The sequence below is a fragment of the Oryzias latipes genome, chromosome 1, assembly GCF_053564925.1.
Source record: "Oryzias latipes strain Hd-rR chromosome 1, Olatipes_Hd-rR_3.1".
NCBI lineage: Eukaryota > Metazoa > Chordata > Actinopteri > Beloniformes > Adrianichthyidae > Oryzias > Oryzias latipes.
The window spans coordinates 42,698,683-42,714,436 of NC_136237.1; the positions used below are offsets into that span (position 1 = coordinate 42,698,683).

At 48.3% G+C, this 15,754-nt stretch overlaps 1 protein-coding gene across 5 annotated transcripts; it reads left to right on the forward strand.

Annotated features, from left to right (window-relative positions):
- The first annotated feature begins 128 nt into the window (after positions 1–128).
- On the forward strand, positions 129–15,433 carry slc43a1b (solute carrier family 43 member 1b). 5 transcript variants are annotated; one of them, XM_011475567.4, is made up of 16 exons: positions 129–326; positions 513–662; positions 2,223–2,378; positions 3,416–3,599; positions 4,330–4,385; positions 5,652–5,728; positions 7,586–7,678; positions 7,835–7,968; positions 8,694–8,836; positions 9,322–9,468; positions 9,838–9,873; positions 11,509–11,629; positions 11,732–11,861; positions 11,939–12,012; positions 13,860–13,983; positions 14,048–15,433. In XM_011475567.4, exons 3-16 carry the CDS (start codon positions 2,225–2,227, stop codon positions 14,273–14,275), a joined length of 1,701 nt encoding a protein of 566 aa, XP_011473869.1. In that variant the 5' UTR covers positions 129–326; positions 513–662; positions 2,223–2,224; the 3' UTR covers positions 14,276–15,433. The 5 variants fall into 5 exon arrangements, with proteins under 5 accessions (XP_011473869.1, XP_011473316.1, XP_078804869.1 ...); XM_011475014.4 differs by lacking the exon at positions 513–662 and having other exon boundaries at positions 165–326; XM_011476048.4 differs by lacking the exon at positions 513–662 and having other exon boundaries at positions 185–326; positions 2,220–2,378.
- The last annotated feature ends 321 nt before the right edge of the window (positions 15,434–15,754 follow it).

Genomic DNA, 15,754 nt, shown 5'->3' on the forward strand with positions numbered 1-15,754 from the left:
CCGGTGCTGCCGTCTTCACGCAGAACTGTTCAGGGGGGACCAGCAGGTTCTGGAGAAGTTGGTCTTCCCTGCAGGAGGAGGGGTCCAAAGTGAGAGTTTCTGTCTGCACGTGTGTTTGGACCTAAGATAAGGCCAGCTGGGGGGGGGGCTGGAGGTCCATTTTTAGACACAGGAGGGGTGGATGACGCGACGCAGCTGCGCCTGCAGAGGCGGCTGGCGCTCACGGCGACGGTTCCTGCTGCAGGAACTCAGTTGGACCTTCAGGCTGAAGCTGCCCCTCACTGCCCGTCAGATTTGCTCCCTGGTGGGGGGGACGGCCCTGTAAGGTAAGTGTTTGGTATTTTCTGCCTGGGGAGGGGAGGGGAGGGGGGGTGGATGTGAGCCTCCTGCCTGGTTCTCCTGCAGGGGCTGAATGAAGGTGAAGCTGTGCAGACTCCCTGAACGATGCGTTCACTGCCGCTCCGTACGTTTCACGTGCGTTAACAGAAACACATGGTTTGTTATTTTTTAAGATAACAAACCTGACGAACACCAGGGCTCCTCTGCCAGCAGCTGTCGAGTGAGTTGGATCAGAACCAGACGGAGGGAGCTGCAGCCCGGTTCTCTCTGCAGCTCTTTCCGTCGCATGTTGGAGCCACAGGTGACAGGAAACACCTGAGCAGGTGAGCTCCTCCTTCCTGTCCAGGCTGGAGCTTTGGATCTGTGGAGACCTTTCCAAATCTGCCGTGTTTGACTTCAAATATTGACACTAGCTGAGGCTGAAGGTTCACTGAGGGGTCAGGGAGGGGTCACGCACGGTTCTCCGGTGGCTTCCAGCGCTCTCGCCGCCACGGAGGAACGCCACAAAGGTTGACCTCCAGAAGGCGGCGGAGCACGTGTCCGAGACCATGACACCCGATATCTGCAGGTCATGTGCATGCCCCCCCATGCTGCAGCTGCTCCAGTGTTTAACAGGCTGCAGGAGAGCTGCTCTGCAGGGGGGGGGGCTCAAAGTTTAGTAATAATAATGAGCTTTAAAAAGAAATAATTAATTAAAATGATAAACTTTATTTGTTAATTGTGTCACCTTTAGTTTGTACCCGGGTTTTCTTGTCCAGCAGACCCTGGTCACATGACCTCAGGGACCTGCTGGGGGTGTACGACCGCCCAAGGTCTTTTCTGTAGACCGGGGCTTGGCTATTGAGAGCTGTGTGTTAAAACCAGGATTTTAAAATGAACTCGGTAGCGGATGTGGAGCCAGTGCAGCTGGATTAACAACAGAAAACTTAGAAGATTTAGTGAAAAGCCTTGCAGCAGCGTTCTGGAGATTTTCTGCTTAAACATTTGAAGATGGAGTTACAATAATCAAGACGAGATGACAGGAAAGCGTGGATGAGCATCTCCATCTCAGAACGCAACACAACTGGACTCAGTTGTTTGTAACCCTTGTTCTATCCTAGGCACTTTAACATTGGTAGTGGGTCATCTAGACCCACTAGACAGTGCGCTGAACCTTTTTTCTTCAATGATTTGTGATCTTCACTGGTGTCCATGGATTACATGAAATCTTTCCACCTTTATCCACCTTTGTCATGGTAGGGAGAACATGTCAATGTAAGGGGGGGGGTCATCTAAGATAGCACAAGGGTTAAATGATAAAAACAAGAACGAACAACTGACCCGACATGAGAGTCAAGGGATAAAACCGGGTCTAGAGTCACCCTGAGGTTCCTCACAGAGAGCTTGATGGAGGAAGCAAGTGGACCGAACCACTGGAGGATCTGGGGGGGCAACTGTCAGGAGGACAGACTAGAACCTCAGTTTGGTTTCAATTAGTTGGAGAAAATTATTGTTTATCTAACTGTTGACTGAATCCAGACACGTGTAAAATCTGTATTTTACAAACATCTTGCGGTTTGAAAGACACATAAAGCTTAATATCATCAGCATAAAAATGATGAGAAATATCGTTAAAAGAACTTAAAATGTGCTGCAAAGGCAACAGATATAAAATCAACAATAAAGGTCCCAAAACTGAGCCTTGTGGGACACCAGAAGTGAGGAATGCAGAGGAGGACTTAAACTTGATCTACCAGTCAGATAAGAGAAGAACCAGGTTAAATAAACGGAGATCTGCTGAAACAAACGGTCTGAACTCCAGAGATGGAGAACCGGTCCGGACTGACCAGAGGAACAGGTCTGACCTGTCCAGGGCTGATGCTGGGCTCATGTCTCCCCAGCAGCGATGGCCCCCAGCTTGGCCCTGGCGTACAGGCGGAGGTGGTGGATGGCCGTCACCGCCATCTTTGAGAACCTGTTCTTCTCTGCGGTTCTGCTGGGATGGGGTTCTCTGCTCATCATGCTGAAGAGCGAAGGCTTCTACTCCCACCTCTGCACAGGTGAGCCTCACCTGCCGCAGGTCACGTCTGCAGAACCGTCAAACATCGTCTGACCTGGGCTGAAGCTGCAAAGCAGCAGGAAACGAGCAGAACCACAGACTCATGCAGAACGTTCTCCGTCAGAACCGCAGAACAAAAGCAGCAAACTCAAAAACATAATTTTCTCCAGAAATCTAGAAACTATTAATGAATAAACTGAAATAGAGAAACGTGTTTCAGAAAGAATGGAACCATCACCTGCAGGTTACATGATGAACTAATGTTCAGTTCAGTTTGGCTGGAGGAGAACAGCAGCAGCTCACCTGCTTCAGGTGTTCTCCAGGTTCCTCAGGAAACGTTCTTCATTTCTCTGAGCAAACAAACATGTCAATCAAAAACACGTTTGAAACAAAGAAATCGATGAGAAAAAACTTCAGTCAAACTGTTTTTGATCATCTGCTCCTCAAAGTGAGAAACGTTCTGCTGAAGTATCTGTACGGCTGTGGTGGAGCGGGCTTCCCTGAGCGCTGCCTCCAGTCCCACCCAGATCATCCTCTGATCTGTTTCCAAAGCTCTTCTAACGACCATGATGCTGTTTTCAGCCAGTTTTCAGCCTTCATTTCCCATCATCCCTCTGTTTACACTCTCTCCTGCTAGCTTACAGCCCCCCCCCCCCCCCCCCCCCCCCCCCCGACCTAACATGCGGTGAATAAAAAACAGCAGCAACATCAGATCCAGTTCTGATCCAGATCCAGCTCAGACCAGGACAACAAAGACATTCATGGATCTATTGGTCTGCATCAGAAAGGGGCGGAGCAGAGAGGCTGTGGCCCCGCCCAAAGTAAAACACAAAGAAACAGTTTTCGTCATTGTGAGGCTTTCAGAATGATCATTAAAGTTCAGAAATGCCTCTAAATGTTTGATCTTTTCTGGATGGTCACCGTGCTGCAGACTGACCCTACAGGTGAAAACCATGTGACCTCCGCTCAAACCGGTCTGCACTCTCAAAAAGGAGGACTGGTGTGGTTTTGTCTGGTTTCACCTCTGACCCCATCCAGAGAACCTGACAGGAGCCCCCAATGAAACCTTCATTTACTACAACGGCTGGCCGAGCTGCATCGAACAGGAGGAGGTCCTGAATCTGGGCTTCACCATCGGCTCCTTCCTGCTGAGCGCCGCCACCATGCCGCTGGGTCTGCTGATGGACAGATTTGGGCCCCGCCCTGTCAGGCTCGTGGGAAGGTAACACAACCCCTTTATAAACCAAAAAATAAATAAAATAAAAAGTTTACTTTAAAGGGCAAAGAAACAAAACCCTGTTGTTCCTGTGACACGTTGACCTGCAGAACCAGGTCTCTAGTTCAGTTTGATCCGTTTTTGCTGCTGAAGTCCAGAAATGACCTGCAGTTCTTTACCGTATTTGACAAAACTGCTCTTCTACAAGTCTGACCTGCAGATGGTCCGAGTCTTTTCATGTCCTCATCACGACATCCTGCCAGGTCAAACAAGAGGAGTCCACTCCGAAAGGTTTCTGATTGATTTAGGTTGTTCCGAATTTACAGACTAACTTTGTGTGTCTTAGCTAAGCTAAGCTAAAGCTAAGCTAAGCTAAAGCTAAGCTAAAGCTAAGATAAGCTAAGCTAAAGCTAAAGTTTAGGAGAAGCTTTAAATCCAGGCCGAGTCCTACCAAAGACTCTAAAAACCCGATGCCTCCCTGCTGGACTCTCAGCGTGAGGGGGTTGAATTGGGGGGGTTGAACCACCAAATGGTTCCCGACTGTGTCTGCGGCTCACTGCTCCCCCAGGGGAGGGGTCAATGCAGAGAACAAGTGTCCCACACCTTTATGTGACAGCTAATCGTACTTTAACATTAACGTTGGAATGAAGCGCATCACTCCACGTTGTCTGTTAAAAAACGCACAAATCCCAAAAAAGCTCTTTGATGTTTGAACTCAGCTTATTTTCTCTGTCAGTTCCTGCTTTGCAGCTTCCTGTGCGGTGATGGCGGCCGCCGCCTACAACCCCAGAGGTGAGTGAACTGACCCATCACACGTGCACGTGCTCATGCACACCTATATGTTCACACTCGTGCTGTTTCCAACGACCAAAAGTGGAAGACGTCTGTAACACATCTGAACCCCCCCACCGTCTTTATTGTACTTATTAGTCTTTATTTTTTCTGTACTTTTCTGTCTGTGTTTTTGCAAAGTACTACATTACTATGATGGGAGTACTTCAGCTGGTCACACGGGTCTTCTTCCACGCCGTTGTTGCCTTTGTGTTGATCCTGCATGTCGACAAATAAACAGACTCAGCTTTTCCAGTGAATTTTCTTTACAGGAGAAGCTTTATTTACCCAGGAAACGTCCCAAAAAGATGAAGAATCTCTTTTTCAAGGGAGTCCTGGTTAGGAGGAAACAATAAATCACATTTAAGGCCCGTACACACCGGGACGAATATTCGCCAGGCGTTATTCGCCAGCGTTTTTCGCCACGTTTTTTGTGTTCACACCCAGGCGATTTTCGCTGACGATGAGTGGAGTGAACATGCAATTTCATTCCCTGACATTAGATGGCGCTTAATGTAAAACAGAAATACTCCTGTACACAAGGTGGCGCTGCGCAAGTTTACGCTTCTGAAAGTCGCTTTTCACTCAGAAGAAGAGAGCAAGTATTTACACGCTTGTCAGAATCAAACAAAGAAAACATGAATATTTCAAGCACCAGTAGCTCCAACTGGTGCTTGGTTCGGGGATATTTTAGAATGTCCGTCATTATTGTTTCGCGGCTGTGTGTAGACGCTACTTGGCGTCTATCTTCTTCGCTGGTATGTGTGCTCAGCAAGGCAGTTTTGTGTTTGAGCGCCCCCAAGTTGTGTTTTACTGTAACTTCAGAAGCTCCAGACACGTGAGCAAAAGCGCCATTCTCATTGGTCGAGTAGATTTCGACGCGACGCGTCGAAAAAAAAAAACGAACCCGAGGCGTTTTTTTTTTTTGACGCTTTAACGCCTGGCGTTTTTTCGCGTCGGTGTGCACACTCTCATTGGGGCCCTTTGTTTAGTCACGAGGCGTTAAACGTCGGCGAAAATCGCCGGCGAAATTCGTCCCGGTGTGAACAGGCCTTTACAATCAAAATGTAAACATTTTAAACGTAAAATAAATAAAAATGAGAGCTTATGTAAAACAGGTACAGTTAAAAAAGCTTGTTGTGTTAAAAAACTTGATTTTCCTACGAATGTTAGAGGGAAAAAAAGATCAACACAATTTTTTTCATGTCAGCTGTTTTTCTTCATCAGTCTTTTCCATCCTCATCTTCCTCGCTGTCTGCCTCAACGGCTTTGGAGGAATCTGCTTGACCTTCACCTCTCTGACAGTGAGGCTGACACACACACACACACACCTGCACACACACGCACACACACACGCGTGCATAAGTCGTGTGTGTTTTAAATGTTTTTTTCGGTCCCCTGCTTGAAACAGCCACAGGATTTGTTCTGCATCAGTCCGCCTCTCAGTCTCTCTTCTTAGCCTGCCCCCTGTTGGACATTGTTGGATCTGCGGCTCTTTCAGGGAACCAGAACCCAGAAGCCCGGCCCGTCGGTCTGCTGGTGTTCTGGTTCCTGCTGAAGGTTCACAAAGTAAATCTGAGCTGACAGCCGTACTGTAAACGGTCCCGCTCTGTTCCAAACAGCGGTAAACACGGGCGAGGAGCAGACTTTCCCTCCATCTTTGGCTTGTTTACACGTGAAGAAAAAACGTGGCGTGCTGCCACGCGCCGGTTCTGATGAACCCATCGGACCATGAAGGTTCAGGTCTGGACCAAAGTCCTGCTTTGTGGAGCATCTTCACCATAGACGCTAACCAGCCCCCTGGGCACTGCAGGGTTCTATGTCTACCCCAAGGACAAGAACTAAACCTGCCAGAGGCTGACCACTCTACCCCTGTGCCGTTGTTGTAGGTCATTTCATTTTTGAATTGTACTGGATGACTACTTTTACCGCGCAGTTCTGGCTTAACGGAAAGTAAGGTGGATCCAGAGAAGATCCTTTTCACAGGAAGCTAACAATCAGATCTTTGGATCAGAGAGGTTTTCTTGATGGTCTCTGTAGACCAGATCCTACAGACCAGATCCTACAGACCAGATCCTACAGACCAGATCCTACAGACCTGATCCTACAGACCTGATCCTACAGACCAGATCCTACAGACCAGATCCTACAGACCTGATCCTACAGACCAGATCCTACAGACCAGATCCTACAGACCTGATCCTACAGACCAGATCCTACAGACCAGATCCTAGAGACCAGATCCTACAGACCTGATCCTACAGACCTGATCCTACAGACCAGATCCTACAGACCAGATCCTACAGACCTGATCCTACAGACCAGATCCTACAGACCAGATCCTACAGACCAGATCCTCCCTCCGGACTCTGACAGGCCAAACTCCAGTTTGGTTTCAGTCTGACTGAAGGGAGCTGGGGAACATCCCAGCGATGCGGGCCACAGCACATGCTGTTCCACATGTCACACATTCTCACGAGGCCTTCCAGCCAATCCTGGACCTGCCCGTCCACACACCCACCGCTCTGACCCCCCTCCCACCGCCTGACTGTGAGCCAGGCCTGGACTGGGCACGCCCAGTGGGCGTCTGGAGTCATCTCTGCAGTTTGTGAGCTGCTGTGTGGAAACGTTCTCCAGAAATAGCCTTTCAGTCCAAACAGGAAGCAGTATCTTTAAGGTTGTAGGATTCTCCTGCCTCCAGGCCTGGGGCGGGTTGGGGCAGGTTGAGGCGGGTTGGGGCGGGTTGGGGCAGGTTGGGGCAGGTTGGGTCGGGCTGGGCCCCCATGGGCTGCATGTGTTCAAGGGCCCATCTGTCACAGACCCTGGTCTGCTGGTTTGTGCCTCTGTCCTGTGTTGACCTGAACCAGAACCCTTCCAGGTTGGGACGGGTCTCTCAGAACCCCCGGGCTTTCTCTCTCTCTGGTGGTGGGGGCTCCTGTTCTTACGCCGGTCGTCCGCATGATAACGACCTGCAGAATAAAAGGTTGTTATCACTTTATTTCCTCCCAAAATCAGCAGCATGAAGAGCTTCACTGCGGACAAAGTGGGAGAAACTGTCATTAATGCAGGAAATAAATAGAAAACATTAGAACCTCACAGTAGAGTTAAGTGAAAGTGACATTTTCATCAATTCTTTGTTGTTTCTGCGGATTTTCCTGCAGCTGCCGAACATGTTTGGGAACATCCGATCCACCATCCTCTCCCTGATGATCGGATCCTACGCCTCTTCAGCCGTCACCTTTCCTGGTGTCAAGGTGCGCGCACACGTGCACGCGCGCGCACACACACACACACACACACACTCTGTCAGATCCACATAAAGGAACAAATATATGCAGTAACTACTATATCTATAAAGCAGCTTCCTCATTTTTATGTCCTTACATGGTCCCCCTCCTCATGCTCACCAGCTGATCTATGACCTTGGAGCGTCGTTCCGGGTCATCATGTGGGTTTGGACCGGCCTGGCCTGCATGGTCATCCTCAACTGTCTGCTGAACTGGCCCGGCGAATCCTTTCCTGCTCCTGAAGACATCAGATACACGTCAGTGCAGATGTTCTGCTCCCTCTCTACTGCAGACCTTTAATCATCCCATTCAGTTCCAAACACGACCTGAAGTCAGTGACGTAAAAAAAAGACGTTTTCTCCTCATTCTGGTTAATTTGTCAGACTGCAGGTCAAATCAGGAAAATAACCCACATAAAGAAAAGACAATGTAAAGTCAAAGAATGATTTATTGATTAGGGAAAAAACGTTCATCTGCAGCCAGAAATACGACTATGGAGGATTAAAAGAGACAAACATGGAGGAGACTCCATGGTGGAAACCTCCACAAAGTCTCACAAACATCTACCAAAGTCTGTGACGGACATTCTGGAGCGGAAGAGGAACTTTCTGGAAGGAGAACGTTGAGGTGGACCTCAAACTGAGAAGCAACAGTCAAACACGGTGACGGTGGTGTCATGGTCAGGGGCTGGACGACTCGGCGTCACAGATGGAAGCATGAATGATGTTTTCTGAAGGAGGTGGGGCCCCTCGCTCTGGAGGAGGCGGGTTCTCGCCTCTGATCCGTCATGAGTCTGCAGGCTCCGGGTCAGAACCAGAACGTCAGACGCAGCAAACCAGAGGAAAGTTCCACCTGAATTTATGCGCAGTTCCTCAGGAACATGATGGAGCTTCGACCGACCTAACAAAGAGAGTTTAGTTTCATCAGCTGATCTCAGCCTGAACGTTTCCGCCAAAACGCCTTTTCCCTCGTGTCTCTGCAGGAAGAAGCTCCGGCTGGACAGGGTGGTGTCCGAGGACCGGTTGACCGGGGACAGGTACGTCACCCACCTGACCGTCATGACGGACACCGTGGGGGCCAGGAAGCAGGACTGTGAGCAGCGAGACCCCCAAAGCAAAGGCAACGGTGCGTTTTTCCTGCGTTTCAGGTCAGATGCTGACTTTAGGTTGACCTTCACTGTTCCAGAGGAAGTGTAGAATCCTCCAGAAGGTTTTCAAAGGAAGAAGCTGAAGGAGTGTTTGGGTAACGCTGCTTCCACCTGAGTCCTCCTGAAGGTCTCCAAACGTCTCTCACCGTCTCCTCATACAGTTTCTGGATAGAAACTCCATGCAAACGTTTGACGGCATGTTTGAGACCTTCAGGTGAAGGTGCACCAACCTGAGGCAGAAAACTGTGACTCAGCTGCTCTTCTTTTAGTTTTGTTTCAGCAGGAGCTGCAGGAGCAACAACCCTGAACCTTAAAATCCTCCTAAACGAGTTTCCTTCAGACACGGGGAAACATTCTGACCCCTGAGCCGGAACGACCTGCAACCCTCTGCTGCATCTTCTCAAGCCAGCTTCTTCCCTGACGGGATCCTGCTCTCACCCCCGTCTCATCTGTCCCTCCCCAGCCTCGGTGCCGCTCTGCCGTTCTGTGTGTTCCCCCATCTTCCTGTGGAGCGTGGTCACCATGGCGATCACCCAGCTCAGGGTCATCTTCTTCATGGGAGCGATGAACAAGATGCTGGAGTTCCTGGTCATTCATGGTGACCCCCACCGTAAGAACAGTCACCTTTGTGAATCCAAGCGTTACTGTGGAGCAGAGGTCCTCAGGTTCTGTCTCTGTAGGAAGTGGGTCGTACCAACCACCTCAGGGGGGTGTCTGTGCCTAATGCACACGGTTGCACTCTCAGGTGAAAGTGGTACAATCGAATAATAATAGAATCTCTATTAGACAGACCAGAAACCCAGAAAAGTTACTGAAGGGACCCTGACACAGAGACTGCACATAGGCAGCAGAGCTGAGGGGAATCGAACCTGCACCTTTAAAGCTGCCTTTTTGCAGAACAACGATGAGGCCAAGCATCAGCTGTTACCACGGGAACGCTGAAGTAGGTTTGCTGATCTCTTTCTGTTGTCTTTTTCAGCCTCAGAGGAGCTGCAGAGGGAGGCAGAGGAGCAAGGTAATCGTCCGGAGGCGGCGTGGCGTCGCAGGTTTCACTTAAAATAGACGGAGCTGAATGCTGTGGGGTAAATAAATCCTCAGGAGTCGTGATTGTAGAACTCATCAAGATGTGGAAACAGAGAAGGAGAAACACGCAAAGCCATTGGTGTGTTACAGAAAATGGAAGATGTTCTGGATTATTCTGGGTTAGAACTCAGTGATGGTTCCATATCAACCTCCATCCAGACAAGAGGTCATCAGTGAGCTGTGATTGGTCCGGGTCGGTCTGAGTCAAAGTTTCTATGGCAACAACTCTCACCTATCAGGAGTCAGCTTGTTGGAAGGCCACACCTCCACCTCGTAAAAGCAGGCTACACAAAATCTGTCAAACACTTTGAATGTTGGACGTGGTGGCCAGCAGGCTCCACCTACTTTCATTGAAGCATCTGATTGGTCCGTTTATAACTTGAATAACTTGAACTACAAAAAAACATGACAAAACGAGAATTATCAAGATGTCTAAAAGCTGTTTATTTCTCGATAAAAGTCTACAGGATTTTAGCTTCTTGGGTTGTGTCGTTGCAGTTGTGAAGGGTTGTGTTGTTGTGAAGGGTTGTGTCGTTGTAGTTGTAGAGGGTTGTGTTGTTGCAGTTGTGAAAGGTTATGTCGTTGTAGTTGTGAAGGGTTGTGTAGTTGTGAAGGGTTGTGTTGTTGCAGCTGTAGAGGGTTGTGTTGTTGTAGTTGTAGAGGGTTGTTACGTTGCAGTTGTGAAGTGTTGTGTTGTTGTGAAGGGTTGTGTTGTTGTGGTTGTGAAGGGTTGTGTTGTTGTGAAGGGTTGTGTTGTTGCAGCTGTAGAGGGTTGTGTTGTTGTAGTTGTAGAGGGTTGTGTTGTTGAAGTTGTGAAAAGGTGTGTCGTTGTAGTTGTGAAGGGTTGTGTAGTTGTGAAGGGTTGTGTTGTTGTGGTTGTGAAGGGTTGTGTTGTTGTGGTTGTGAAGGGTTGTGTAGTTGTGGTTGTGAAGGGTTGTGTTGTTGTGGTTGTGAAGGGTTGTGTTGTTGTGGTTGTGAAGGGTTGTGTTGTTGTGGTTGTGAAGGGTTGTGTTGTTGTGGTTGTGAAGGGTTGTGTTGTTGTGGCTGTGAAGGGTTGTGTTGTTGTGGTTGTGAAGGGTTGTGTTGTTGCACTAACGCTGACTTGGGTGCTGTACATTCTCTCATAGGATGCAGAACCCACAGTGTTTAGACGTTTTTCACGTTTAGACGTTTTTCAGGTTTAGACGTTTTTCACGTTTAGACATTTTTCAGGTTTAGACATTTTTCACGTTTAGACATTTTTCAGGTTTAGACATTTTTCACGTTTAGACGTTTTTCAGGTTTAGACGTTTTTCAGGTTTAGACGTTTTTCACGTTTAGACGTTTTTCAGGTTTAGACGTTTTTCACGTTCAGACGTTTTTCACGTTTAGACGTTTTTCACGTTCAGACGTTTTTCACGTTCAGACGTTTTTCACGTTCAGACGTTTTTCACGTTCAGACGTTTTTCACGTTTACACGTTTTTCACGTTCAGACGTTTTTCACGTTCAGACGTTTATCACGTTTAGACGTTTTTCACGTTTAGACATTTTTCACGTTTAGACGCTCAGGTCTGCTGTCTCCCACAGTCGGGTTCTACTCGTCCGTCTTCGGCACGATGCAGCTGCTGTGTCTGGTGACGTGTCCTCTCATCGGTTACATCATGGACTGGAGGATGAAGGAGTGTGAGGAGGAGAGTCCCAGCAGGAGGTGAGAGGAGGATCTGCAGCCGGTTCCGTCTGGATTCCTCCTCTTTTGCTGCTCAGAGATCACTGACATAAAGATCCACTGTCGGTCTCCCCCCTCCGGCAGCAAATCAGATCCTCCAACCAGAGACAAAAAGATCCAAAAGCTGACCAACGCCATCACGGCGTTCATCTTCACCAACCTCCTCCTGGTCGTCTTCGGGGTCATTTCTCTGATCGACAACCTGCCCGTCCAGGTGAGCAGAAAAGAGAGGTGAGTTCTGCAGGTCTCCACCAAACGCAGCTGGATCCATGCATGTGTGCTCCTTCACAGCTGGGGGCCTTCGTGCTGCACACCATGGTGAGGGGCTTCATCCACTCCTGCTGTGGGGGCCTGTACCACGCCGTGTGAGTGACACGTCTGCACCGTGTGAAGCCCAAAGGTTAACGCCCGGTGAGAGGGGGAGGGGCATAACGCAGGTCCTCCTCAGACCTGAACGGACTCCACTGATGGAGATCTGGAGTCTCAGCCTCAGATTCAGACCCTCATCCCACTGTGGCCGTGCAGCTGCAGGTCATATCATGATGGCACCACCACCGTGTTTGCTTCAGGCCAAACCCTTTTAACATTAAAGTTTTCAACATTTACCCTCTCTCCACATAAACCTGCTCAGGTTCAGACTGTCCCACAGGTCCAACAGACTGCATGGTGGTGTAGTGGTTAGCACCCTCACCTCAAGTCAAGAGGGTTCAAATCCCAGAGGGGAGCTCTCTGTGTGGAGTTCTGCCGGTTCATGAGTCGGCCTCCGTCAGTTTCCTCCTACAGTCCAACTACAGAAGTGACTCCAAAATGCCCCAATACTAACAAAATACTAAATATAGCCAAGTATTTCTGTCATCTTTCTACACTTGAGAATACTTCCTCACTAGTAACTTTTCAGTATTATGTAACAGTTTGTTACAATCTTGAATATCTTGTGGAGAACATTTTATTTTAAGTGACATCTGTAATGAAACTAGTTTTTACCCAAAATTGTCCTATAATTTTGCCAACTTGGTCTTGAATGTTTCATTCTGGTCCTATTTGACTTAATTGTTCTAGAAATGAGAACAGCAGGACTGTTGGAGCACTAACAGTTTTGGGGGGAAAGTATCATCATCTCTGCATGACTATGTTCCTACCTCACAGATGAAAGCTCATGCATATATTAAAACATTTACCACGGTCCGGGTGAATACTCGATTCTGATTGGCTCCTGGGTGTGCATTAAAAAGTGAAATACCACAGGATAACCGCAGGGTGAAAAAAGAAGTTCCGGTCACCTAGCTTAAATGTTTAGTATCACTGCGCCGACTTCTTTAAAACAACCTTTAGCTTCATCATCTAGACAAAAACAAGCAGTAAGAGGAGAACTTTCTCTCTGAACTGATGCTTTATTCAACCCATCGGAAAGATCAGCATATATCTATCGCAGAGTCTTGACTGCAGCGGTGGTGCGGCGCAACGTGGGCTATTTGCCACGTGGTACGGAAAAGCGATCCAAATTGGAAAAAAAAACAAGAATTAAGGACTAAAAACAGGTTACTATTTCTTTCTTTTGTAAGTGACCATGGTATAAGCGGGTTAATGGGCTTCGAAGTGTGCATGATCACTTTTTAACGCATGCCGTGGAAGCCTGAAGCGGAGGACGGTTCAGGCTTCCACGGCGTGCGTTAAAAAGTGATCATGCACACTTTGAAGGCCATTCACTCTTACACAATGATCTCAATTTTCAGAGCAGCATACCTAAATATGTGTTTATATTTCTATGAAATTTAGTCCTAAAAGAAGAGGACATCTCAACTTATTTTTAAAAAAATCAAGAAAAACTGTTCTATTTGCAGGTTTTTCCCACTTCTACATCTGTATTTTCAAAGTTTCGTCTTGTTTTGTGGACATTTTTCCAGTGTAGGTGTGAGTGTGTGTGGGATTGTGTGGCTCTGACGGACTGACAACCTGTCCTGGGGGAACCCCGCCTTCACCAAACAGGAGCTAGGATAGGCTCCAGCCACCCCGTGACCCAGAAAGTGGTTGAGTGGGTTTCAGGAACTGGATGGATGGAAGATCTCTCTTTGGAGTAGGACCCCCCCTCACCACCACATGGGTTTCGGTTCTGCTGTCGCCTCAGAGGAGCTGCAGTGACCTGACGACTGACACTGACGTAGGAGCTCATCATCATCACCATCATCATCATCATCCTCTGTCCTCGTTCCAGGTACCCGTCCAACCACTTTGGGTCTCTGACAGGAATGCAGTCAATGATCAGCGCCGCCTTCGCCTTACTCCAGCAGCCGCTCTTCATGCTGATGGTGGGACACCTGAACGGAGACCCCCACTGGGTAAGAGACGCCGTCCGCCGTCAGCAGCTGTGGACGGCGAGCTGACGTGGGATTCTCCCGGCAGATCAACGTGGGGCTCCTGGTCCTGTCCCTAGCCGGGTTCCTGCTGCCGTGTTACCTGTTCCAGCACCGCCGGAGCCTGCTGAAGGTGCAGGCGGCCCGGACTCTGATGCCCTCCAGCCAGTCCGAGAGCGAAATGGCTCTTCTGATCCAGACGGACGCCAGGACGGCGGCGGGCCAGGTCAACGGCCTCTTGGAGGTTGAAGAGGCGTCCAGCGGGTTAACGGCGTAACGCCGCCGACTCCAAAGGACTTTTCATGAGGAGCGAGTCTCTGTTTCCAACGGAGCGGTGGCCTCAGCGCCGGGGACGTTTGCCCCGCCTCCTTCCTCATGAAAATGACAATCAGCACAGAATTAGAGTTTTCAATGGAACTTCTCTCAGCCAGACGGCAAATAGAAAGTTCCAGGAAGCTGTCCCTGCCAAAATAAAAGCATGAAATCCGCTCCGGTGATTCAGATTGTGAAACCAGGAGTCTGAGGGTTTTCTCCAGGTCATGAACGGACAGTTCCCAACTCGATTTCCACTCAGCCCCAGAGCTGAAGCTTGTTGCAGCAGCAGGCAGAAGGGGGGGGGGGGGGGGGGGGGTCCCATCAGCTCAGAGGATCTGGGCCACTTCAGCAGGTCCTCCTTTTCCCTGGAGCTGGGAGACTCTGTGCAGGGGCAGAACCAGAACCAGAACTCTGATGGTAAAGATGTGGCGGGCGATGGAGCAGCGGTTCTGAAGGGGTCAGATGCAGACTGGAGCTTCCTGACACCAGACGGGTTTTTATCGAATGTGTTTGGATCAACCCTCAAACCGGCGCTGCGTCAGTTTTTGTTCATCTGTAATGTAGAAGAAGACTTTGCTAAATTTGTCTGCGCTTTTTCCTGATAATTGTTTCAACTGTTTTTTCTTGATATTTTTCTTTGTGGTTGAGCTGAATTTGCTTAGAATTGTTTAAAAAAGTGTGTGTTGCTTTCAGTGACTTCTGTTTTTTTGCTCCATCGATGTGGTAAATGTGGACTGACAGGATTTGTGAGCATTATTCAAAATTAAACATAAAAAGTGTTTTAATCATAAACTTCATGATCCTACGTGTCAAACTTAAGGCCCGGGGGCCAAATGTGGCCCGCGAGAGCATAAAAGATTTTAATTTCTTAAAATAAGAATTTTCTTTAGTTTTTGCAGGTGTAAGCAGACAAACTGTAACACGTGTCATACATGTTGTTTCTAGCTCATTTTTATGTTATTTTCCTTTATTCACTTGGACAGTTTGTCCTTCATTAATGGAGTTATTTAATAAGTGGACAAAATGTAAGGGATTTATGCTAAAGTAACAAGCAAACATGTTTTCTATGCAACTGTAATTGTCACTTTAAAAAGTTAGAATAAATACTTTAGTTAGGGTAGTAGTAGTTACATTTATTTTTCATTACATTTAGTTACATTTATAAGTTACATCTGGCCTTTTGAGGACAGACACTGTGCTGATGTGGCCCTCTGTGAAAATGAGTTTGACCCCCCTGATCTAAAATATCAGGCATGAAATAGATAAAAAAAACTAATGGAAAATAAATGTTTCATATTTATTTGCATAAATAAAAGTTCAATATTCCGTAGTTTCGCCCAGGGCGCCAAACCAGCCGGGACCGCCTCTGTTCAGACGGGTTCCTTTGACCCGGACATGAATGAGGATTCAGGTCCAAAGAGGAGAAGAGGACGGGTTCTGT

Coding starts and splice junctions, on each gene's coding strand:
- slc43a1b (XM_011475567.4), top strand. CDS start 2,225: ATGGCCCCCAGCTTGGCCCTGGCGTACAGGCGGAGGTGGTGGATGGCC. Junction 7,679..7,834: donor TCACCTTTCCTGGTGTCAAG/GTGCGCGCACAC, acceptor CATGCTCACCAG/CTGATCTATGACCTTGGAGC. Junction 8,837..9,321: donor CCCCCAAAGCAAAGGCAACG/GTGCGTTTTTCC, acceptor GTCCCTCCCCAG/CCTCGGTGCCGCTCTGCCGT.